This window comes from Zonotrichia albicollis, chromosome 3, assembly GCF_047830755.1.
Source record: "Zonotrichia albicollis isolate bZonAlb1 chromosome 3, bZonAlb1.hap1, whole genome shotgun sequence".
NCBI classification, from domain to species: Eukaryota; Metazoa; Chordata; class Aves; order Passeriformes; family Passerellidae; genus Zonotrichia; species Zonotrichia albicollis.
The window spans coordinates 43,503,333-43,530,408 of record NC_133821.1 but is presented as its reverse complement, the minus strand read 5'-3'; the positions used below and the strand labels follow the sequence as shown (position 1 = coordinate 43,530,408).

The 27,076-nt window shown below is 37.1% G+C and overlaps 1 protein-coding gene across 4 annotated transcripts in view; it reads left to right on the top strand.

Annotated features, from left to right (window-relative positions):
* The window catches only part of AKT3 (AKT serine/threonine kinase 3), a 151,401-nt gene that overhangs the window by 71,638 nt on the left and 52,687 nt on the right, over nucleotides 1-27,076 (top strand). For all 4 annotated transcript variants that reach the window (XM_074537262.1, XM_074537261.1, XM_074537263.1 and 1 more), the window contains exons 3-6: nucleotides 6,665-6,790; nucleotides 18,678-18,789; nucleotides 20,214-20,358; nucleotides 26,903-27,034. In XM_074537262.1, the coding sequence (XP_074393363.1) occupies nucleotides 6,665-6,790; nucleotides 18,678-18,789; nucleotides 20,214-20,358; nucleotides 26,903-27,034 (515 nt within the window). The remainder of the gene's footprint in view (nucleotides 1-6,664; nucleotides 6,791-18,677; nucleotides 18,790-20,213; nucleotides 20,359-26,902; nucleotides 27,035-27,076) is intronic.

Here is a 27,076-nt window from a genome sequence, read left to right as displayed (position 1 = left end):
TTATCCTTCAAGAATGAAGGGGAAGTGAGAGTGATGTTGAAACTGGCAAGTTTTTCTTCCTGCTGGCTCACAATGGGCATGGTAAAGGTCAATTCTCAATTTGTCAGGATGACAGCTCACTCAATATTTCTGGTATGATTTTTTAAAAGGACAAAATTACATGCATATGAAAATGAACATTTATTTTCCATGTGTTGCCAAAACACATTAGTAATTTTGAGTGGATATTGTCGATGCCCAATTTCAAAACTGCATTTATGTGTGAATAATGGTGTGTCTGTCTCTCTGTTATTGAATACTTTCCTCTAGATTTTTTTTTCATGTGTTAGAGAAAAGATTATTAATGCAACAGGAAATCATTGAATAAATAGCAGGGGCTGAAGTGCTGCTGCATTTGTACAAGATAGGACAATGACTCACTCCACCAGTCATAATGAAAAAACCATGGTGGCTGGTGATTTGAACCCTAGAACCCTGGAATATGTTTGTACATTGCATTCACAACCTGAGGGGAGGAAAACCCCACAGTAAGAGCAGGGAAAATCTTTCCACTGGGGAGATTGGTCCTCCCCATCACTTCAGAGGTGCACCTGAAACCCTGCAGAGCTGCTCCGTGGCCTCTCCCTGCCTGCGACTGCACCTCTGCTTGGAAGGGATCTGCTTTGCCAGGAGGAGCCCTTCTCCTTGGTCAGTGCTGCTTCAGGAACAAAGAACCCACTGTTTGCCAGCTCTTCAGTGCATCTGGGCTGGCAGGGAGGACAGAGGCTTGTCCCTGCTTTCCTCCCCCCTTGCTCAGCTGAGGCACTTCTGGAGCTCACACCTGAGCTGCTCGCTGCTTTCTGCACAATATTTACATCTGGGGGGTTTCCACTGGGGGCTGGCCAGATACCTGTAAATAGCTGGGCATAAATTGAGCAGTCTTCCATCTGAGCTGAATTATTGAGATGTTGTGGACAGTGAAAGGCACTTGAACTTTCTCACCTAAACTTCCCAGTTTGCAAGAAACTTAATGGAAACCTAGCTGTGGTATAAGTTAATGGCCACGTGTATCATGAAATGTTTCCTGTTTCTCAGCTGGGACTGGAAAAATTCATTTGTCTAATTCAAGTACAGATGTGCTCAAAATGTCATTCATCATTACTGGGAACTGTGGGAAAACAGTTAGTATAAATAAATAATCACCATCTCACAGTGTAAGAGAGAGTCAGGAAGTGGTAGTTCCAAATTCTGCTTTTCTTTGAACTGCCAGCAAGTACTTATGAGAGGGCATCTAATAAAAATACATTTTAAAATGCTAAGGCATGTTAGGAAAAATCACAGTTTCATTTAAATTTTTACTATGCAATAAGATTTTGTAAAATACTTTGCTTAATACATCCTTACATACTTACATTAGACTGAAGGACATAAATGATGAGGATTGGTATAATTTTTAGTTATCTTAAACATTCATTTGTACAAAAGCTTTGAACTGTGCTGCAAATTTCTTATAATGAAATTAAAAATAAGTAAATATTCTAACAGAAATGCTTTGCATTTACTTAGTGTCTACTGACTTAATCAAATAGTCTGCTGATGCTTCCAATCGTGTGTTAGGTAACACTGCCCTCAGAGGGCCAAGGTAAGGAAATTCAATCTCAAAACCACTGGCACTACTTCTGATAATTTTATTTGACCTGACATTAATTGCAGTTGTTATATTAAATTTTTTTTCATATAACTGTATGATTTACTTTATATAATGTTGTTTAATGCTCTTCGATAAATTCATTTTTTTCCCCATCTATTTTTTAAATGTTATTGTAGGGAGTTTGATCTAACAAAAAGAGTGCCTTAAAAAAAAAGGGAGACAATGTTTGTGTAATATTTCTATTAAATCCATTTGAGTAAGTTGATGGAACAGACAAGAGGCAGAATTTTGGTGTATTCTCTTTTTGGAAGGTTTTTTTCCCCTCCTTTTTTTTTCCCCCTTAAATCTCACTTATGTCTGTGTGGCAGCTGTTGCTTCTTTTAAGGAAGCAAGTTTTTGAACTCAGGTTTCTGTTGCTTATCAGCACTGTATATTAAAGACATTTCCTTCACACCTCTGAAACCATTTACATATTGAAAAATGTAGATGTTTTGCCAAAGTGGTTTTTTAAAAAATACATTTTAAAATAATAAGATTAATTTTAAATTACTAATTAATTTTTCAATAATTGCTAAATTTTCACATGCTTAAGGATTACAAATGGTGAGACTAACAACAGCAACTGTGGAATTTGAGGTGAAATAAGTGTTTGAAGGGAGAGTTTGAGTTGTGAGGTAAATTAAAAAAAATTGCAAACTTTTGGGTGATACATTTGTCTAACACAGATTTTTTTTTACTACTCATATGATTTCTTAGAAAGCTCTCCTTTCTGAAGCTTCTCAGCAGTAGGAAGACTACCAGCATTGCATCACTGGAATAAATGTAGATTGTGAAATGTCCTGAAGGCAGGTTTCTTGTTACTGGCTGTCAAAGGCAAAAAAAGAAAAATCATTAAGGCTGCAGTACAGAGGCAAATAAAGAGGCAGCCACGAGGGTCATGTTCTAAACAAACCTTCATTAAGCACTCTTTGTTGCTGTTGTTAGCCAGTGTATTATTAAATACAACATTAATTAAAGAGTTGCATGTTACGAGGGTGCTTTTTGCATGAAGATCAGATTGAATTTTCATGTGCTTCATGAACATACTGCTGTCTTACCTAATCTTTTGGGTGTATTCTCTCAGTAGCTATTAAAAAAGCAGACCCTAACAACATAAAATTTGTATTTTGTCTGTATGTATTTATTGTCTGTATGTGTCAGCCAGATGCATATTCTAGTGCCACTTTCCTCAAGTAGCTTAAAAAACTTTGCCTAGAATTAAAATTATGTAGGATATACTTGGTTTTCTTTGCTGCAGTAGTTGCAATTAGAGACCTCTTCTTACTGTCTAATAAACAGATCCTAAAAGAATGTGGTTTTCAACTAAGAAGGGTATAAATTTAGACAAAACAATAATTTAACTTCCATTAACTCAGCAGGAAGCAGGGTGCAAAGCGATTATTGCTCTATGGCAGATCCACTGCTTTTTCAAATACTGCAGCTCCATTTTATTAAATTGTCAGGATATCTTGTGTTTTGGTTAGCCTGCCTGAACTTCTCTCTCGTAGAATTCCTTTTCACTTGATTTAAGAAATTCACACGAGAATTTCCTGTAGTTTACTTCTGTTGAGGTATTTAATAAACATTCATTGCAAATATCTTTGAAGTGATTTAATATTGATAATACTGGGAAATACCCTTTTTTTTTAAATACAGGGCTGCTAAGTTAGAAGACATGTGGAAGTGTTTTTCTTTTCAAATACCCTGCTTTGCTCTAGCATTTTTTGTATGGTGAATTTCTTTCAAGGTGTATCAGTAAGCATGTGTATTAAGAAGTATGGACTAAAATACTTTTCTACCTTTAGGCAGGTTATGTAAAAGGAATGCAGTTATAAGAGAGAACCTAGAGTGCATCTTGAGAGCCCTTAACCCACTTGAGCAGCTAAGTGAACTATTCTCTGATTCCACTGTTTAGTCTTCAAAAGTGTTCACCCATTTGTTAATTAAATTACAAAGTAAATATAGGGCAGATGATAAATATTCACATATAGGCCTTGGAGAGGAGTTAGACTATTGGTATTTTCAAGACAAAACCAGGGTTTGTGTGTTCGGATAGAAAAAGCAGTACTTTTGAAAAAGTAGTCTGAGCATGACTCAAGTTGGGAAAGCACTTGGGAAAAACATTCTTCAAAGAAATATGTCTGTGAAACAGATATATGGATCCTTATGAAGCCATAGTGTTTTGCAGTTGTTTTAAAATTGCTTTTTCTGTGTCAGGCTCCAGTTTGTAGAGCGAAGACAGAGGTACAGCTGTGCTCATAGGTAAACTGATACATGCCTGTCCTATGATTAGCTTCTATCCAGAGTTGCTAACTCTCTTCAGAGCAGCTTGAAAGTGCTGTTCTGTTCTTCTAATGATTCTTCTCCAGTCATAGCATCAGCTGCATAACTCAGCAGGTGATTAAAAATCTGCCCAGTTTTCTAATGAAAAGAATCTGTGTTTGGCTCCTCCTGGGTACTCAACCTTGAGTGTTGTCCTAAGTGGTGAAGAGGGAGTAAGCATCAGGGGAGTGTGTGCTGGGTCTGTGAGGCCACCTGGAAGAATGGTCTCCTTTTCCAGCAGGTTTCATTCTGGAGAGTGTATGTAAGCAAACAAAGGCTGCCATTCTTTCCTGAGTGACTATTAAGTGTACTTACCCTATCAGCCCTGATCCCTAGAGCAGAATCTGCTTATCTCCCTCTCCAGTTTATTCCTTGCAGAAAGGAGAACTCTCTTTAAAACCTGAGCCCTTGGATGGCTGACCTGCTTTAGGCAGGTTGATATTGTCTCCATGCTGCCCTTGAATTCTTCAGCAGGTGTAGGTGCCTGCCTTCTAGGTAAGGCTAGATTGCAAACCCAGTAACAGGCTCTTCCTCTCACTTACTCTTACAATGAAATGAGAAATAATTTATCAGAAAAATACAGATGATTCTCTTTTTCATCCCTTTAAGAAGGCAACTAGGTTGTTAATATTTTTAAAACTTATATTGGATGATCTGATACATAAGGTTTTGTTTTGGCTTCAGCTATTGAATCCATGCAAATTTCATAAAATTTGTTGCAGGGCATATTTTAAATATTTTTAAAATATGACTCATTCCTTTACTTAGGCCTATGGTTATTTCATGTTCAAGTATTCAGCAAACTTAATTTGTTGCTCTTCATGTAATGCTGATATAGATTTTCCCTGTTGTTGGTATTAAAGTTACACATTGCTTTTCCCACACTGCATTTGTGTTTCTACTTCAGCTTAGAAAGTATCTTGTACCTGTTTGTTTTGATTTGGTTTTTGTGGCATGCTTTCATGTTAATTGGGATTTCCTGCTGTGAAATGAGCTCATACTGGAAATATCAGTAGGGATGTTCCCAGCCAAACCAGAACCAGAGGCCTGAGATAAAGCTCTGCATCAATGCAAATGTAACTAGTGCCATATCTGCTCTATTCATTTAGTGGTCAAATTAAGTCACACTTGGACTTTCTCTACTCTTTCTACCTATGTGAAAATGTCTGTGTAGCAAAGGCAAGCAAGTACCCTGCTATCTAGAAGCGGGACTCAGTAGGAAGAGTTTTGCTACAAAAGCCAGCCTGAGTAGCCCAGTGTTAATTGTTCTTTTCTCCATCCTGTATTCCATACTCCCCTTCTCTGCTTAAATACATGAAAATTGGACATGTTAGTGGCTGCAGTTAAGCCATGGGTATTGTCAAAATCCTTACAAGCTGTGCTCAAGTTCATCAGGGCCATGTCAGCAATTCCCATGTTGAACTTCAGTGACAATTGATTGATTGCTGTGATGGAAAGGTGAAGGTGCAATGAATGAATTTTTAGATTATCCTTTAATGAAGTAACTTCCATCTTAGATGGATATAAACTTCTTCCTGACTTTTGAATGGCCTAAATGCTGTCTAGCTGTGGGTAACAAGGTGCTGAGATGGTAAAGGGCTCTACAGGCTGGGGCTTAGCCCAGGAGCAGTACAGCCCTCAGGATGGTTGTTCTGAGCATCCCACAAATGGTGAGAAGTCCTAGGTTCCTTGTTGGAAATTCTGCATTGTTAATACACTTTTTTTCCTGAAATTGTTAATACACGTTTTTTCACATGTATAATGATGAAAGTGACTTTAAATAAAGCTTTAGTAATAGTCGTTATTTCCTTTGTAGACCTTATAGAAATCAAAGATGAGGGAAGTTGGGCAAATCTAAACTAACCTGTACTAAACTGAGTAATTGCAGTCTAAAAATGAAATTGTTACTGAATTCTGGTGTGACACTGTAAAGTATAATAGTATTAAGGAAATTTTTTACCCTTAATAGCAAGTAAGTGACATTAATTAAGGAGTTGTGTGTTCTGAATGTTCTGATCTGAAATTCCTCATAGATTCAGAATTGAGAATCTTTAGCTCGGACTGGGGTAGGGGAAAGGTGGCATGGTAGGTTTATTGATGGACTTACCTCTTAGAAGGTGATTGCCTTCTACTTTTTCCTGTTTATTCCTTTTGCTTTCAGTTATATTTTAAAGTATATTTTGTGTAGGTTTTCCCATTACCCTCAACTTCCTTGTATTTGCTTAGTGTATGTTTTGAGAAAATGAATGACTTTGGGTTTGGCTCAACAGGGTAAGTGTTCTACCTTGTAGCATTCAGATTTCATTTGGTCATTAAAGGTCAAGCTGTAGAGCTTGGTTTTTTTTTCCCTGAAAAAAGTTTTTAGTTATTTATTGTGTAAGCATGTAGGATATTTGAACAGTATAGAGTGATAAAATTCAGAATTATACAACACTAGTATACCATAACTATAACTTCTTATTCCAGAGGCATTGTTGTAGATTCCAGGCTTACCCTTGCAATTCAATTGTCCCTTCTTTAGGACAGGGTTAAGGTTTTCTCTGTAAATTGAAAACATCTGAAAATATTTTGGTATAATTAATATTTGATGCTGATAATATGATATGTTTTTTAATATTCAAGTTTGGAGGTTTTTTTCTACAGTGTTAATGAACTTTTTTTTTTCTCCTTTAGGAGAATATATAAAAAACTGGCGGCCAAGATACTTCCTGCTAAAGACAGATGGCTCTTTCATAGGCTATAAGGAGAAGCCCCAGGACGTGGATCTGCCATATCCACTCAACAACTTTTCAGTGGCAAGTATGTATTTCCAGTATTTATTATTCTCTCAGCATATTGACAGATTATCTGCTACATATTGCTTCGTGTATAATTCAGAATTTATTGGTAACACTGCAAGTTTAGTGCCATGTGCCATACTAATGCACCACTAATCTTACATCCAGCTCTACAAGATGTATTTACAGTAGCGTGGAAGAACCATTTGGAATGTTTTTAGATGTCTAAGTTCTCATTTTGTGCGTGTGTGTGTCTAAAGTGTCTCTAAATAACAATAACATTTGGCAAATGATTGCTGTAAGAAGAAAATTCCTGGAACGTTTACCTTTATTTAGATTGCTGACCTCTGCTCTGTTTTTCATTAGTATCTCTGAATTCACTTGAAAACTGAAATTAATTAGAAAATTATCTAGACTTTCAAATGACACAGAATCATGCTAAGTTATTTTTCTCTTGGATAATCAGGTAATCAGCTCTCCAGCCTGGTTAATGAGTAATTTCAAGCAATCAGACAATTTGCATATATTAACAAAGCCACAAAGTGTGTATTTGTTGGATAAAGTGAAGATTGCGTGTTTTCCAAGGATGTTTCTAAAAGACAAATTTGTAGGGTTTTTGATCAGTCAGAGTGAGATCGGTGAGTGTTTCTGAACAGAAATGAAAGTATTTGAGAAGAAAATTAAAGGGGAAAAAAAAATCTCTCTGAGTTGCAAATATCGCACCTAGAACCTTTCAGAGGATTTATCCAATTTCTTTAAAAATTGTACTAAGTGTACTGCTATACAAAAAGTGGCAGTGTTTAGTTTTAATTTTGTACTTAGGGAAAGGGTTCCCTTCCTCTTCACTGCTGAAGATGGAACAAGTGCTACTGAGACTGAATTTTCCTATTTTCTTGATAAAATTGTACTTGTGACTGACTCTGCCCTTGTGTATACAAAGTAATTTGTGTATTTTATTTGGTAAGAAAATAATCTTGTGCTCCAAGCTCTCATCTCACAGCTAGAAAACTTTGCATATTCTGATTGCAATAGAAAATGATATTGATTGTGCAAACCATCTAATAGCATTAGAGGCTTGTTTTTCCTTGTTGGTATTCAGCATAAAAGCAGTGATGTCTTTAAGTTTTTCATGTAAGTAGGAATTGACTAAATTATGGCCATTATTCATTCCTTAGTTATTGCTCTGCATATTCTAACTGCTCTTTTTTAGCAGGTAATATTTTTCTAGATACTGGGTCCCTGGTTTTCAGCAGAAACGCAATTTCTAGGAATACAGTGAGCTTTTTTGTCCTGCTTTACCTTGTTCTTCATTGCATAGTCTGTCTTTCTTTGCTGCACCAACTAGAAGGATGATACAAATGGTAGTTCTGCTAAGCAAAGAAATACATAATCAGCACTTATAATAACATAATTACCAGTGTGTTGGTACTGGTTTTGGTTGGGTTTCTTTTTGGTTCCCAGAGATTTTGTTATGTAATTCTGATATTAGAATGCTGTCCCTGAACTTTGCCTTGATGGAAACGGAAAGATTTCACATTGTTTTCCAAAATGACACAATCACCATCCCCACCACCCCCCCACCAAAAAAAAAAAAAATCCTTTCTGCAACTAGCAAGTCTCATAAGTCTGTTTCTTAGGCTGTGTAAGCTAAAGCATGCAATATTAATTGAAGAAAATCCAGTTTTGATAAGCATGGCTTTTTCTATTTTTTCTGACAGGAAAAGGCATAATTTTATCAGAAATGTTGGCTGATCAGTGCAAGAATAGGGAGATGTAACACTCATCAAAAGAATCTCATGAAATTAGGTGGAGTGCCTGTGTAGAATTCACAGGATGAAAAGCAAACCAGGATGGTATTACACTCTAAATTGCAAGGGATTGTAAGTTTTTTATCATCTATTTTATCTGTCTGAAGATGAGCTCATCAGTAGGGCAAATAAACAAACAAAATTGCTGTATGAATGGATCACATCTCATGGGAAGTACCTGGTAAATGTCAAGAACTGGTCTCATGGCCTCTGATCCAAGAGTTCCTGAGGTGCTGCAGTAGGTTTGTGGCCACAAGCAGCGCAACATATTTTTCCTGTAATAGTGAAGTACGTTTTCATAAATTACTAGCCAGGCAGATGGAGTGTGAGATCACTGTTAATACCATCTTGATTAGGTTGGCAGGGACTTAAAGATATGTCTTTACAGTCCTATCTTCATGTAATCTTTGTAGCTATCTGTAAAGTGAGAGTGTGGTCTCAGTCTACTTTTTGCTCTCCAAATGACAGACATCTTTGGCTCTTGCTTGCAATTTGTTATTTAAGCAGAAAAGGCCAAGGCTGTGGTATTATTTTCGTAGTACTGTTGGAGTTAAACATGGGAATGTTTGCACAATTCTACTTTGTATGATTCTTGTTTAAAACTTTCTTAGCAACTCTGTAAAGCTAGTTACTTCCATTGTGCAGCTAATTTCCTGCCAGTGTCCCCTGCTTTCCACTCCTGTGACATTTTTTATATTGCAAAAGTAAAGCTCATTCCCAGGCGTAGTATCATTTCCCCTAGTGTGGTTCCCCAATTCCTTCCAAGATAACTTTAAAGTTCCACACCTAAGCATTTCTCTTTCTTTGGTCTTTTGTCATCTGTGAACTCCATTGGGAATGAGGAGAAGGCTGGAGAGAATGAAGTTATTTTACAGACTGCTAAAAGTGCTTCCAGTGATAAGCATGTCTTTGCTAATAGAGCCTTTCTCATTGAGGAATGTTTTGTCATAGAATGGAGCGTTCAGAGGCCTTTTCCTTGGGGTATTCTGGGAGGAAATGTGGGGGGAAGGCATTTGGAAGTGTGTGTGAGCAGATAGACTCTTCTCTTGGAGAGGGAGAGACTGAGGCAGCACACATATGCCTCAGTCCATTGCCAGCCACCCAAAAACCATGAGGGAGCCATGGGGGCCTGAAATGGAGATGAGGGATCTCTCTTCCTTGGAGCACTGAAGATGAAACACAGTTGAGTGAAGGGTATGACCGAGTGGGGCTGGGTGGAGCTGAGCCCTGGGGAAGGACACAGGCTGGCCTTAGGTGTCCTGAATGGACTTCACCCCTCTGTGGCCACTACTCTCCCAGCTTTGGGTGCACAGGGAAGGCAGCCATGGGCACCCTGCCCTGCATCTTGGAGCTGCTGCAAGGTTGCGGGAAGAACAAATCAGCCAGATTTGGTGATCCTGAGTAGTGTGTAGGAATCACTGGCTCCTCTCCTGTGGAGCCAGCTTATTTTATACCTAACAAACCCACCTTCTTTTAAATGGGAGTTGTGAGAGCTGTGTATTTGAAGTAGGCTGTTAGTCCCTTCACGCTCATGCCTTGACACTGAGACTCACACAAAGCTCTGCCGTGGTATCTCACCGTGCACTTGAAGATAAATGAAGGCGGTGTAGTTGCATGGGTGGGAAGTTCATTGGGAAAACTTAAATCCGGGTGATACTGGTTTGCAGGGGTAAATTCAGAGGTGTGAGCTTTCTGGAATTGTCTGGTTCAAAATCAGTTCAGCTCTTTTCAGGTAGAGAGGAGCAGTTGCAAGTAATCAAACTGCTGTAGCTTGTACAGATACTCTTGATTGACTGAGTCATGGTAACTGAGTGGGTGTGCATTCCTAGCCCACTTCAACTGCAAAATAAAATATGTTAATTTAAATTGCTTTTGCTTAGGCATTTATGCAGTCAGAACCAGTTTAAAAATAATTTTGGATTCAGTTGGTATGACTTCTCTGTACAGGCAAAGGCCTGATAAAAAAGTCCTGTCTTTTAAAATGCCATTATGCTTCTTTGAGAGCAAAACTAATACTCCGGGTAACAGGATGTATTTTCTCAATGCCCTCCCACCCCCTCCAAAAAATCCAACATGGCCTCATGATGCTGTTTTCAACTGGCTCACTGCTGTATAAGGGGAATAAATGCTGCTTTATGTAAACCACTTTGGTCTTTGATTGTCAGCATTATTTGGGAAAGCAGAGTGGGGAAGAATTCTACTTCAGTTCTGCTTGAGGAAGATTTGTGACTTCACTGATTTAAAAAAACCCCAACTTCTCACATGCTCAGTGAGTGTGTAGGTAATCACACAGCACATTTGGGATGAAGTGTCTCTAAGAATTGGCCCTTTGCCTTCATTTTGATCTTTACATGGGGAATAATTGGGAAGAGCTGTATCCCTTCACAGTATCCTTTGAACCTTGGCCAAAAATGATGTCACCTGGAACTTTTTTCCTGTCTTGAAAGATAATGCTTTCTAAGCACTCTGGTACAGCTACCCTTTTTATTGTCCTTAAAAATAAAAAGCAGTTTATTATAATATTATTACCATTAAAAGGTAACCTTTTATAAACTTTATTTTATTTTTATTTTCTCTCTCTAAATGATTATCAAGAACCTTGGCTATTCTAAATGGAGAATCTGTGCTACTTTTTCCTAGCCTTAACGCTTCAGTGGGCCAGAGACAAGATTTTATTATTTTTAGGATCTAAAAATCTTCAAAACAGGAAAATGGAAAGGTTTCGGGGGCATAATGTTAGGATGTAAAGAACTCTGAAGATATTTTTTAAAGAAATGTATAGGGAAATATGTATGTCTGTTGTAAGTGAGATTAATTAATGTATCAAAATACTTCAGCATTAGACACAACCTTGTGTGCAACTCCAGAAATAACTTTTCAATGAGATTTAAGTCCATTTAAAAAAATTTGTTACCATACTGGATCACATGAACCCAGAGTTAAGATATAACTGTACTTATAATTACAGTGTGAGTTTGATTCCAAAGTAATAATAGTAAAATTGAAAAAGTAATGTTAATTCAATATTGAAAACACTAGTTGAGAGAAAAAAAAAATCAGTGTACGTGTTATATACTGCATTTGCAAATACATCTGTAGAAATTCAAACTCGAATCTATCATGTATAGGACATATTTCCATCTCTATTGGATGGAGAAATGTTGGGGAGGCTTTAAGATTGCTTTATGAATACTTTCTAGGTGGTGTAGTTGGTATTCTGTCCTTTTGACTTAGAAGTTTGTAGCCAGACCTGAAAGTTTTTATGCCAGTGTGATTATACCCAGCTGCTTAAATAAAACTGGAGTGTTTGCATGAAAGACAGAGAAGGACAGATAATTTTACTTTCTTCCATTAAAACAAAGTAAAGCCCAGGCAAAACCCATACAGAAATCTTCTATTTCCATTCTCCCTCTTTGCGTGAAGGGGCAAATGACAAATGTTGTAGTGGCACAAAGACATAGATGCTACCTTGGTACTTTTTGAAGTATTGGAAATAAAAGACTTTGCAGCATGGTGAACTGCACAAAGTTTGATCTTTTACATCTTCAAGGAATATAATTAAGGGTGTTTTTGGTCATATTTGTTGTTATATTATCGAAGCACATATAAGTACTTGCCATGAGCCACGCCCCACAGAAGTGGGATTTTTACCCATACAGAACAAAAAGTCAGTCCCTGCTCCAAAATACTAAAATTCCAAATATAAAACAAGTGACAGCAGATGGATGCAAACAGATGGGGGGAGTATGAGAAAACTATGAGACAGTATTAGCCTGTAGTACAGGCAGTGGTCTCAGCACATCAACAACTAATCCATTGTCAAGGTTAGATTTTTACTCTCATCTCCCTTCTTTTCTTCCTCCCTCCTTCCCTCCCTCCTGTTTTTAAATGCATGGTGAAAGAAAGTTTTAAGGAGGATTTTAAAGAAAACTAGTATGACAAACAGAGAGAAATTAGAAATGCTTTAGAAAACTGATGATGAAATTGTCACAGTAAAGGGATGGGTGGCATTTTGATACCGAATAAAAAATGATAACAAGGGTGAGAGTAGGCTGTGGGGACAGACAGTGTTGAACAGCTACCTATATTTGATGTGATAGAGCTGGGTAAGAAATGGGAAATGCTCAAAAGAGAGTGATGTGGTCAAGGGAACAATGGACAAAACCAATCTATTATGAACAGTTTTGGGAATAGCATTTTTAGGGTAAACCTGTATTTGTTTGGATAAAAGAAGAGATATTAAATTGTTCACATAAATCTCTGCGTGACCAAATTTAGGTTTAGGGTGATACTCCCCCTAGATAAGATGTAGTAAGAAGGAACAAAGCCTTTTGGAGAGCCTCAGAGAAGCAGATTTCCCTCAGGGACTGGGTAAAGTGAGAGAATCAAAAGGGGACCAAGCAAAGGGTGTGTGTATGGCTACACACATATGTTTGTTCCTATGTGTAAAATCCATGGACTTTCATGTGTGTATGAGCAAAAATCTGTGTATTTGCCTCTGTGTTATGAAAATGATCTATTAGTTCTGCTATTTGTCAACTATTTGTCTAACAAAAAGGTCGTGAGAGAAGTGTGGATTTGGAGTGCAGAGTAGCAGCAACAGAAAAAGGTATTTGTAAGGAGTGTGTTAATTGATTTTGATATGAAAGAAAAATTAGATTAGCAATTAAATAGGCAAAGGTTGGGACAAAATTTTTTATTTTGTAAAGGAAAGACCAAGAGAAAAATAAGAAATCAAGATTAAATTATTATGCAAATAGATAGATACATGGAGATTTCAGATCTGTGTAAAGACAACACTCTCCTTGTGTTGTCTTTTATGTTAAAAAGTGCAAACATTATAAATAATGCAAGCAGTGGCTTGATACTATTTTTTAAATACAATTTGATAATCACGGGAAGTTATCCTCTGTGCTAAAACTCAGTCTGAATTGTCTGTATTAGAAATAATTTCTCAGATATGCAGCCTTCTGTTCATTTTTTAGTACAATTTTTTATGGCTGCTTGAATGTTTAGTATTCCTGTCTAGCCATATCAACACATTCTGCTGAAGTTGAAGCCTTTCATATATGAAATAATAAAATGGTATTAGTGTTCTGTTTTTTTTAATGCTGAATGACTGCATTTAGGAAAAGAATGCTGGTGATTATACAGTTAAAGTTATAGAATTCAAACTTTAAACTTTTTAATAAAATCTGAACAGATGATCTGTGCTTTTTTTTTTTTTTTTTTGGAACTGGCAGGTTTCAGGCCCTCTAATTGGCTTCCCAGCTTTGCAGAGTAATTACAGCTTCAAGCAAACTTTGTCATCTGTGGTTCAGAATGGTGTAAAGTAAACAGAACGTTTTGAAATACAGTTTGTAGTTAGAGTTGCTCAGGAGAGTTTAACTAGCATAACTACTTAATTTAGACAGTAGCAGTTATTTGAAAAAGATAGTCTAGCATTTTAGAATTGTCAGGTTGGTTGTTGATATGAAGATAAAAGTTAACATCTGGTATGTACCTGACTTTGTTTTGTTTTTCAAAAGGATAATTTCAATAATTGAGAAACATCCATTGCATTTCTTTTTACTGTTCTGATTTAATTTTTTTTTCCATTTTCGGTAAACATCCAAAAATGGCCAAAGGAGAAAAATGCACTTGTTGGAACAGAGTTGTCATTCCCTGTTTTACTGTTTTTGTATTTTGCTGTTTTGAACAAGTGTTCTCCCCCAAGGTATTTCCTCCCCTCTAATATTAAAGGAAAAGTTCTCATGACCGAGGTTTCATCCCAGGAAGACAGAAAGCCTTAGGAATAAAATGTGTAATTCCAAGTTGTAGATGGCTAGCATACAAGAACACAAAGTTGAGTCTGTCTGTTTACTGGCTTACTCATCTTTTTGAATGATAATTTAGACTTCCAACTGTTTTGAGTTGAGATTCAGTCCTTTAATTACATATGTTTATGTGTAGTAGCAAACTTGAAGACATTATGGTAGAATGTTCTCTCCTCTTGGTAATGACCCAACTATCACTCGAGCATTCGGAGCCAGCTCTCAGTAGCCAGTTTCACTCTTTCTTCTGTGCTTTTGTATTTTCCAAACTATTCACTCAGTCTTAAACTACTATGCTTTTTCCACTAATTAGTAGAAAAATATTTTGATAATTAGCAGTAACTGTGTATTACAGCACTTATTCATCTTAATAGATTTCTTTCCTCTAGTAGTAGGTGAAACATATTCACACATGAATTTTTATTCATGTTGCAGTCAGGGCAGGAATAGTGTTCAGCTCATACATTTGTGTACAGCAGCACATGAAGCATGTGGGGCTACTAAATATCAGCAGGCTGAAGTTATTTTTACCTACTTGAGAAGAATGGGTAGCACACCTCTTTTGGGAATACTCTGGTTCTCCACTTCTTTCTGAAACCCTTTTTGCTTCATAAGGGATGGATAGGAATGTATTCAATCTTAACCTTCTACGAGGAAATCAAATCTTTAGCCACTCATAATGGAATATTACCAAAACTAATTAGATTTTCCTAAATTTTATTTTCCAATAATTTCCTCCAGTGATAGTGCAATGGCATTCTTGGGGGCTATTTGTCTGGAGGTTTTTTTGTTTTCAGTACCATTTTCAATTCTTAAGGTTTTTTAGTACCTTTCATTGATTTAATTAATCATCTGTAATGAAAAATCAGAATAATTTTTTTTGTAAAAATATTTTATTATTATTTATAATGTTAATAATTATTTTGTTCTTGTTAATAATGTGCATAATCACTTTGAGGGTTGACTTAAAAAATGTAATATAAGTAGTATATTAGATACAGATTTACTTAAAGTGCATACCAATGTCTATATTTATTACTTTCTATAGTATATTATATATACTATATATCTATTATATAATATATATTATAAACTGTATATAATATACTATAACTATAATATATAGCTATATATTACATATACTATACTATATATATTATATTTTATGCATATATAGGTGAAGACCATATTATAAATAGCATTTGGTCATAAGCAGATGTAATTCTATTAGTTCCATTTTTTTCATACATGAGTTGGAAAACTTAAATAACACAATTTAAATGTATGCATATTTGTCTATATTGACAAAGAGAAAATAAATGGTGGAATTCAAAACCTTCAGTTCCATCAGAGGCTTTGGAGACAATGTGCTTTTTGATTGGTACAGATTTTTATGCAGGTTTGTCTCTGCACCTTTTTTCCTTCAGACTGTCCTAACACAGTCAGCTCATGTTTCTCCCTGGCAACTTTTTCCACCTTCCTTTCTCTAAACTAGGTAATCCAGTTTGGCTATATTCTAACTATCCCCATACTTTTCTTTCTCATATAGATTCCAGCCTTTTTCTTGTCCTATTACCACTTTCCTCCCTTTATTCCCTCATCTTTTGTTCATAACAGCTCTCCTGTAAATAGCTTGCTGTATGCCATCTTTCTCCATTGGATTTTGCCTCAGTGAAGTACATTCTTTGTCATACTGTCTGAAGAAGAGGGTAAAGCATTATGAATATAAGTGAAATGCTTTCAATTTAGCATGTGGAGAGGCAGTAGATAGCTGTAGTCTCTGGATTATCTCAATGCCTAGACTTTTCAATGATTTTATGCTTTAGTAATTGTTACTGTAATTTTTTACCCTCCTCCCACTGCACTCTTATCCCTCCCACATGTAGTGTGGCCAGATGCCTTTCATTTTCACAGGAATACTAAAAGGATATCAAAGGTCTTGATTTGCCAAGTTTTAAGTCTCTTCTCCAAAAGCAGCATTTTCCAGCAGTGTGCAGCTTTAGGCAGACACCCAGTAAAGAAAATTTCAGCCTACATGATTGAAGTGTGATAGGATTAAAGATGAGAGGATGGTTTTGTCAGGAGTAAGATGAGATAATCTTAGAGCAGACAATGCTTCTAGTCTCTTCTGCTAGGAAGGTAGCCCCACATGTTCCTTGGAATTTCAGCTGAGGGAGTTAAAAAAAAGCCTGTTAACCTTTCCTTCACTGTCTCTGTGATTGTAGCTGGACTTCAACCATACCCCTGGGGTTGGGGGTTTCTTTGATCCCATGGATAATTGCACTGGGCTACAACCCTGGTTAGGTACCCTAAACAACTCTACTCTTATCATGCTTCTATCTGCCTTGTTTCCCTTCCAACTTGTGTGTTAAACTCCCTCTTCCTGTGTCCATCCTGCTGTAGATCTTTCTTCTTCATGTTGAGGATGGTTCTCATTTCATCCAAGACCTAGCAGAGTGTGTGTAAGCAATGAGGGTGAACTGCTGTTTCTCATTTTTAATGAAATGTTTGTTAAATGGAATGTCATCTGTTCCTGACAGTGAGCAGTCTGACTTACATAATAATTTATAGGTGTATGATGAATATATATGTTTGTTCATCAAGGAATACACATGTGCACAGGACAATATTCACTCCTTTTGTTTCTTATACCTGTGTCTGTGAAGCTTCTGAGGTGTTCTGCTAAGCTGCAGAAAAAAATACTATTGATAGATATATCCACTTCCACACTTCTTTGTTTTTTCAAATAAAAAAATTGCAGTAGATGATAGTTGAGGTTTCAGGATCCTGAATTTGTCAAGAGAAAATATGTCAAGCCAAAATAATTTATTTCTGTAAAAGGAAAGCATGCCTTGTTAAGTGGTACATGTCATATGACTTCTGCAAAACGTTGACATTAACTGGAATAAAGAATAGTAAGCTGCAGAAGTAAAAGGTGTGGGTCAACTGGTAGGTGGTAACTATATCAAAAAGAAGTTACAGCAGATTGTAGGTGAACAGGAATTCATTTACCATATCGTTATTGATTGATTTGTGAACCTGATGAATCATTTTCGATCACACACACATATTTGATCTGGATCGGCTTTGAACAAGTGATAATATTCCAGACATGAGATGTGATGGTTTGTGTCTACGCTGTGGTAGCTGCAGGAAAACGAGTAACACTTTTGACAGAGTAACCTCAGCTTCTCAAAAATGTTTAAATGTATTTGCATGAATAAGGAGTTTTAGTTTGTCAGAGTTTTGCAGCTGTAATGTTTGGTGCAGCATCGTAGAACTGATACACAGCAACGCTGAACCATTGCCTGAATCACCAGTGTGGTCCTGCCACAGAGGAGTAATGGGTGGTCTGAAATATGTCTGGAGTTGTGGAACAAGGAAGATCTGGGATCTGAAAGCACAGCTGGTGAGGGACACATGGATTGAACTGACTTAAAGAAGACTGAAAAGAGATAAAGCAGTGTTCAAATGTCTAAAAGGGATGGCTGCTGGAAAGATGAATTTAGTCAAAAGGGCAAGAAACAGTATGCTGAAATTATAGGAAGAGTTGCATTAAATCCTAGGAAAAATCTTACAGCAATAAAAATAGTTAATTTATTTATAGTAGGATGGACTAGTTTGCTCACAAGAGTTTTGAAATTAGTACTTTTTGTGGATTTTAGAAAGGGTGTAGAGAAATACTTAGGAGAAATAGCATAGGTAGATCTGATTCTGCCCTAGGGCACAAAGAGAATTAGATTATTTCCTGGGGCAGCCCCACTGGTGGTGTATGTGGGGTTGTTCTATATTTAATAATCAGACTAATTTAAACATCTGAATTTTCTTAGGCTATTTTATAATAAACCTTACCCTGAAGTGACAGTACTATCAGTAATTGTGACATGTTACCATTGAAGGGAAAATGTCATATTCCTCCTGCTGGGTGCAGATGGAAAAATATGCCAGTGGCTACTGCTGTTTCCTTGGCATGCTATAGCAATCCAGGATCTAATATTCTTCTTAGCCTCATAACACAGACCAAGTTAACAAATGGAGATGGCACTTTTATATGGACAATGATACAAATTCCATCAATTCCTCTGACTTCTTTCTTCACCTGCTTTATTGTTACCTATTACCTTTTGTTCAAACCTGTGGTTATATTGCTGTTCTGTATTTCTCTGTGTGCTGGATAGATTCTGGATGAGGATGTATATGCTGAATGAATTTCATCTAAGTGGTTTTGTTTGCTTTTCATCTGTTAACTGGCAATATATAAAAAAGGCAATGTCATGTATTTGTCTAGAATGTCAGCTAATGAAAACAGAGCGACCAAAGCCGAACACATTCATTATCAGATGTCTTCAGTGGACCACGGTCATAGAGAGGACGTTCCATGTAGACACTCCAGAGGAACGGTGAGGTTTTTGTTCTTGTTTCCCTTTTCACAATCCTTGTGCAGAAGCCTCAGCAGAGTCTTTGCTGGGCCTGCACAGCAATCAGCACTTGGAACTGTGACATTCTGAGCAGTTAGTTAAAGATTTTTAAGTCAGCTTCTATAAAATATTATCTGAGCTCATAACTAGAGTAAGAAGAGTTGCCTGCAAGTAGGTGGGATGAGTGTGTTCAAATAAGCCAAAACTATGTCATGATATGTCTCTGAAGTGTTAAATTTTGAACATCCAAAGCCTAGATTGAAATATTTCCAGCCTTGCTGTCTTACTCCTCCTAATGTGCTTCTTTCTTTTGGCACAGAAAGCAGCATGCTTATTATAATTTATTTTGTGTTGGCTTATTAGTTTTTCTTGTTTCGGTAAACATTCATAAATGCTTAAGAATTAACTTTTTAATGCACCAAAAAGTTTTTTTAATGAATGGAGGAGATATGGGATAATGCACTCAAATTTTCTATACTCTGTCTACTATTAGATGCACTGAATCTTGCTGCTGTGGACATCTGTCCTTTTGAGACCAGTACTATGTTCTGGCTATCATTTCTTGTATCAGTAAATAACCAACAGCTTTGCTTTTTCTGTTATTTCACTTAGAGGTTTTTTTATTCTACCTTGGTACCATGTCTCCACCCTGTCTTTTTTTTGCGCAGTGTAGTAACTCACTCTGCATTCAGCAGTAAATACCACCAAAATATCCCATATTCCTTTCTGGCTGAGCAAGAGGCAGCAGGTAGCGTGCTTGGTGTGGGGCTGTGACCTGCTCAAGGGCTGCCTGGTGTGTCTGTGCTGCTCTGCTGGCCCTGCTTGTCCCTCCACAGGAACCATCACCTGGCCTGTCCCTCAGTGCAGCCACAGGTTTTTAGGATACTTGTAGGAATTTAGTATCTTTGAGTGCCTTTTTTGAGGGAAATTTGTGAAAAAGCCTGTAAGTTGAGTTTTAAAAGGAGAGAGACAAAGACTTGAACATATGATATGGTTTAACAAATTTTCTTTTTCTTCTGAAAATGTCTTGAAGGAGGGGAAATATCAAAACCCCTCTTAAAATAGTAAGTTATTATTATGAGATACTATTGCATAAGAGATGACATCCTGTGTTCACAGGTGTATTATACCTGGAAGAAGTATTTTCAAGCTTCCACTAACACTTAGAGAATCAGAAGCTGCTAATTCTTGAAGTTACCCATATAGTGATCCTTTCTGGTCAACTTCACCCCATTTAAGAAAATGCAAGAATTGGAAGGAAATTGAAGTGATTGATTTAATATGAGTCTTCTGCTGTGTAACATAAGAACATTGAACATTGAAGCAATGTAGCATGTGAAAAACTTTATGAACTATGCAATACATTTTTTGAGTTTCTGATAGAGGTGTTGGCTTGTTCATGATAGGGAAGAATGGACAGAAGCAATCCAGGCTGTAGCAGACAGACTTCAGAGGCAAGAAGAGGAGAGGATGAACTGTAGTCCAACTTCTCAGATAGACAATATAGGAGAAGAAGAGATGGATGCTTCAACAACCCATCATAAAAGAAAGGTAATGACCTTAAAAAATAACTTTTGAGAATGGTCTAGTCAGGTAAACCAATATGCAGGGAATAGTATTTCAACAGAAATTTCAGCATAATATAAGATCAAAGTACTTATTTATTTCAATAAAGCTGAACTGCTCTAGTTTTGTTTATTGGTCAAGGTGATATGGTACTTCTGAAAAACAAAGTTCAGCCATTCAGACACATGCTAACATTCTTCTTATTGTTTGACTATTTTTTCATCCTTTTGTTTTTTTGCTATTTTAGAAAGTATGGTAATAAAATATTTTCTTTAGACAAGTACTTTTGCCTCCTTTCTCATGCAAATAATACCCATTACAAGTTAGGTGATTTGCATGAGAAAGGCTAGCAGGATCTGGCTTTTAATGACCTTGGGTTTTGCTAACTTGGGAAATAACTTTGCTTTAGTTTTCAATGAATTAAAGAAAACAGCATTTCATTTTTCTGTGGTCCTTTACAGCTTTTGGTCTGAGTAGGAACACGTACATTGCTGCCTATAACGTACTTGTGGTTGCATCTCCAGAGTCAGCAGGTTAAACATACAGCCAAGAGCATGTTTTAAAGATCTGATGCCACTCAAGTTTGCTCATGTGTCTCCATTTTGTCCTGTATGGACTACTCAAACTCATGTCCCCTATTTGCTATACAGAGTTGACATGACTCAAGAAATTCACTGAACTTGCATGAAAAAATAATAACCAGTTTACATAAGACTGACTTTACCTTTTCTAGCTAGAAGTAAAACCTGTAGAAAACTAAGTATAAGTCTGGTAACAGAGCAAAACAGTCTTATAGCTCACATAAGTGAATGCCTTTGAGTGATGAACAATACAAGAAATGGTGAACATTTCTCTGTTTACTAATAGAGTGTGTTTTGTTTGTTGTGATACATGAAGCAAGAACCATAGAAAAGTCAGGGCTGAGAGCTATACCCTTGAGAATATAAAAAAGATGCCATAGGTAACTTTAGTTCTATCATGTCCTAATTTTTAAGAACTTGAGTTTGCTGTCCAAACAGAGTTCTTTTTATGCAGTTTCATTGTATACAAATTTCTAACCTTGTCTACTATAGAAAACGTTAAAATCAATTATATAGAGCTGTAACAATGCTCTGAATATATATTGTCAGGCTGACTGTAAACCTTTAGCCTGATGGCATGGATATTTAATGACTGTGCTCCAGGGTAAAATATAAGTGGCAGTGAGCAGAGGCAGTGTTTAAGAAGTGTCAGCCTTGTGAGAGGCAGTGTGATTATGTGGAAGGGATTTGGGGCTGCTCTGTTAAAGATCTGAGCAGTGTTCCAAGCCTGTGTATCCTCTTAGTGGAGTACAAAACCACTGCGTAACAACACTTGTTTTCCAGGTGTCAAAATTAATGCTGTCTGATACAAGGAGTTTATCTGGAATGTGCTCTCCTTGTCCACAGTGCAGTGTGTTTTCCCATTCAGCAAAAGGGATTGTGGGAACAGGGGTAGGAGGATCAGTTTTGTTTCTGTCTTGCCACTTGTGCTTTAAGAAATGCTGCAATAATATGCTGGGACAGTGTATGGGCAGGGCTATGGAAAATTTAATGGCTTTGGCAACCAAAAGCAAATATTTAATGGCTTTGGCAGCAAAAAGCAAACTCTCTAGAACAAAGGTGAAATGAAGAATGTTGATGTTCAACATCTAATAACAGAGCAAAATAACAGAACTAGGAAAAAAAGATAAATAAAAAGGTAATAAAGTAAAAAAAAAAAAAAAAGAAGAAAAGAAAATAGAAATAATAGAGCCAAAACTCAGAATCCCACAGCAGATTTCTATCTGTTGGAAGATGTTAGTGAAAGATGCTCGGAAGTTTTTGAAATAAAAAATGTGAAGTGACCATTATGACAGGGAATTGCCAATGCCTCCAACTTCATTGGACTGTGAAAAATGGGTCTTTTAAAAACTGTTTCTCTTTTGTAGAAATGTCTCTGAAAAGCTGTTGTTTAAGCTTTCGTAGTTGTTAATGTAATCAGAACCATTTCAGTTATAATGAATTAATGCATTTTTACTGATTTTTTTTTTGTATTGGATTTCTTTCCTTTCAGGGATTTTTGCACAATGTGTCCTTTTTTGACAAAAGCTTGTTTTGTCACCTGATTTTACATCTAAGCCCAGTGAATTTTGCTTGTGCATGCACCAGATGGTATACATATGAGTAGAAGAGCATAATCAGATTAAGAGACAAGACAGAGAGGAGTTGGGCCTGTTCTTCTCTGAAAAGGTAGCGAAAAGAAAACAGCCTTTAGGATGTGAAACTTGATTTGAATAAACATGACAGCTACATCCCTGCTTAGATTAGCTGGAAGAACCAGAGGCACCTCTTGTTTTCCCCAATTTTTTAAAATGGTGTCAATGTGCAATTCAAGTTTTACACATCACTAAAATTTGTAATACTCAAAATTCGTAGCAAACTATTTTTACTTATTGCTGTGCTATTACTTCTTAGTAGAGTTTTTCTCTGAGGAAATCAGATTAAAAAATCCACATGGTCTAATAATTGTGCACATCAGGAATTTAAAAAAAAAATGTAGTTTCTTTGGGAGGAATTTTCAATACCTACATTAGGGTGTATTTTTGTGAGCAGATCATCCATAGGGGATGATGTGTTTAGATGGTCAACAGATATTTCCTTAGGGGAGTAAAAAGGTTTTATAGAAAGCTGAAGATCGTGTTTTTTTTGGTTAGTGCAGTTTCCTGTGGCTTCATTGCTTTTTCTTTGTTTGCAAATTTGATTTGCAGGATGCAGGATGAATAAAGAACAGATTTTTCAGAGGAAGCCTAAAAGTAATGTAATGAAGAAAATATTCAAAACTTGGAGTACATTAGGAATGAAAAACTAGGGAAAATCATGAAAGAGAAAGAATCCAATCTTATGGGAGCCTCCAAAGTTACCATCTTCCTTCAGGTTTAGGAAGTATTTCCATTTTTCCACCAGTTTTCAGTACACCCCTAGCTATGGCATCTGTGTTTTTATCTCCCAAGGTCTTGTGTTCTTTGGCAGACTTTTTGAGTTACCCTGCACTGTGTATCATCTCTAAGCCTTCTGCTAAGCTTCTAAGGAATGAGAGCATCAGGAGACTTTATTCTTAGAACTAACACTACAGCCATAATGTGCTGTTAAGCCATGGCTCAAAATCTTGCAAACCTATTACCTTTCTCTTATAAATATACATATATTTTTAACTTGTTTTCACTGAGCTTGCATCTAGATTCATGACTGCTTTGCTGAACATTATGTAAGCAAATTTTGGGCAAATCAGTCTTTCAGTTTGACTGACTTGCTGCCCTTAGTGTCAAATCCATGCCTGTGATCAGTTGAGCCAAGATCCTCTTTCTGTGTATGGGCAAAGGGCAATTTTTCTGACCTGGTTTAATTCAGACTCTGATGGTCACTCTCTAATTCCAATGTCTTAGAGAAAATCAGAAATGCTGGAGAAGTTACTCCTCTAAGGCTGCATGTGATCTCATAAATTTGTGACAGGTAAAGGGATAGGTTACAGTCACTCAACTCACAGTCACTCAGTCACAGCTCAGTATTTTTTATCAATAAAGCTGTCAGCCATTGTTTGTCAGGGAGCACAATAGCTTCTGACTGAAGGATTCTGCCCTGAATTACTCTTCTTCTACTTGAATTGTGTTTTGAATGCATTTTTAATTTTTCATGGGTTTTTGTCAATATTCACTGCATTTGCTCAATGGCAATTGTTTTCTGCTTGATGGTTGTCACAGAGCCATGGAGCAGGTAACCTGACTTCCCAAAGTGCTGAACTGAAAGTGATCATTGAGAAGTCTTACCTTTAGTTGATTGAAAATGAGGAGCCACACAATGTTGTGATCACAGCTTTGCATACTGCATCATGCATTGCAGGTTATCACACATTAGAGCAGGTTTTGGAAAAATTGATTCTTAAAGGATTTGTCTGTAGTAATAAACTTGAACTTTACATTCAGTTGTGTAAAATGAGTTTGCTTTAGGTAAAAATTATACTGAGCCTTTGAAATCTCTGTTACTCATATTTCTTGCTGGGATAAATGCAGTTTTGTTCCTCCTGATGTGAGGTGGTTTGGGCAGCAAAGCAAGATCTGTCACTGCAAAATGTTTGTGTGAGCATCAAGGTTAGCTGACTTAGGAGCTACCAATCAACAGTTAGATGGGAAAAAGATATAATTCTTATTGATACAGCTAGAATTGATATATGGGAAGCACCCTCTTCTTAATGAAGCTTTGAAACACCCACGTATCCAGGTGTTAAATGCAGTGTTGAAGACCTTTTGCAGCTTTGAAGTTGCGGGTTGAACACTTAAAAGCTGAGGAATTGCACATTGATGTGGTTGATGGAACTTCAGCATTGTATGTGAGCACATTGCAAACTGCCTCTCAGTGAACAACTGCATAAATTGCTTTCAGAGTTTGTCAACAGCAAATTCAGATTCACAGTAATACTATCATGCACTTGAGCTGAAAGGAATAAATAATTTCAGAAGGTGATTTTGCCCTTTTTTCTCTCACCCGAGTGAATCTATTTTGCTGCCGCTATTTTCAGTCACACACCAGGGATATGACCAATGCCTCTACACCTGGAATGTGTGTGAAATATGTAGGCAGTGTTAAGAGGTATTTCTGGTAGAGATAAGGAAAGTACTAATTCTCTTGTGGAAACTACAAGTATAAGTTTATCCAGAAGAGCAGTATTCAACACAACTGCCTGAGGCCACGACTAGAGATAAAAAGAGGCACTGAGAAGATGAAAGATAAGGGATGATCTTTTTCACTCACAAAGCAGGATTAAGTACGTTTAACTTTGCAATACTGAGACTCAGAGTATAATTAGTCTTTAAAAATGTTTTGAGGTGTGCTTTTCACAAAGGAAGAAAGGTCATTGATGCTGCAGGCCAGTGCTGTAACAACAATAGGTGAGGGTATTTCCTTTCAGAATTTGTCGCTCCTTTTCTCCAGTTGCAAAACTCAAAACAAAATGGTTTTGTGGTGCTGCAACCAAGCCACTAACACAGCACAATGAAGGATGTGCTGTAGAAGCACACAGTGATTGGCCAAGTTAATTCTGCTGTCAATTCAAGGCAGCCCTGTGCAGTCACTGTGTTCTCAGTATTGTTCTCTTTTTTTTTATACATCCTCATCTTTGCATCTGCATAGACCATGGAGCTGATGCTTCTGAACTGGCTGTGAAATGAACTTGCAAAAGTAAGAGGATTATTGACTAAAACTTGGAACTCCAGAAAGTGGCTATAGTGCTTTGGGATCTGAGATCATCTGGTCATATTCTTACTATGTGTGGCATGCCAGCTGAGCTGATAAACCTACGAGACTGATTTGTCTGTGGATGGAACCAGCTCTTGGATGTACTGTGTTTAACCTGCAAAACTAGGGCAGTAACAGAGTCACAGGAAAGATGGAAACTTGCTACGTCCTCCTTTTCAGAGCCAGATTGATTAATGTAAATACCATGTAATTATAATCTGTACTGAAATTTTAAAATGTCTAATGCAATGGAAAGGCTGCTGTAAAGTCTTACAGGTACAACATTTCAGTTGTGATTATGTATGTTTTAAAAATGCCATCAGTGCAGTGGTTGGTGTTATGCAAAACCTACTGATACACCATGTTTGTGTGTCCCTGGTAATGCAGGAGTTGATGAACTTTCTTAAATGTGGTGCATTCTTGAAACACTGCTTTAGGCTAAGGCTTTGTCCTGTGTGTGGTTTATAAAAATAAAAGTGTATGCAGTATGTGGCTTTTGAGCATTAATACTACTGAATGATTTATCCTGCTGATTTAATGACAGCAGCTAGCTGCCTTCTTTGCCTTGGTGAACAGCAGCAAGAGCAGTGTTGTCTGGGCACTCAGCCCCTCCCCAAACTGGAAGACAGGGAGGGGAAGCAGAATGAAACCCCCATAATCCAGGGAGAAAGGTTCAGTGATCTGATCAATGCTGTAGTGTATCCAGAGAGGGGCAATGGAGCTGGTGAAGTGTCCGGGGCAAAGTCTTGTGAGGAGCAGCAGAGGGAGCTGGGGATGCTTAGCCTTGAGAAAGAGTCTCAGAGGGGACCTTACTGTTCTCCACATTGCCTGAAGGGAGGGTATAGCAAGAGGAGGTGGATTGATCTCTTTCCCCAAGTAAGAAGAATGAAAGAAAGTGCCTCAAGTTGCTTCAGGAGAAGTTTAGAGTGGATATTAGGAAAAATTTCTTCATTGAAAGAGTTGTCAAGCATTGAAACAGGCTGCCCAGGGAGGTGGCAGAGTCACTATCCCTGTAGCTATTTAGAAGACATGTAGTCTAACAGTCCTGCTGTTTGGTTAACAGCAGGACTGGATGATCTTAAGGGTCTTTCTTAACCTAAACAATTCTGTGATTACAAACTTTATCACAGAATTGGGCCTATTTTTGAAAACTGTTTTTATTTTATCGGTAAGAGGGTTTGGTTATGTATTGGAACTGGATAACCTAAGTCTTGCGAATCCTTGTTCTTTGTTCCTTATAGACAATGAATGATTTTGATTACTTAAAACTACTGGGCAAAGGCACGTTTGGCAAAGTTATCCTGGTCCGAGAGAAGGCTAGTGGCAAATACTATGCTATGAAGATTTTGAAAAAAGAAGTAATCATTGCAAAGGTAAGAAAGTTTCTATTTTTACTATTGGGTCATTTTCAAGAA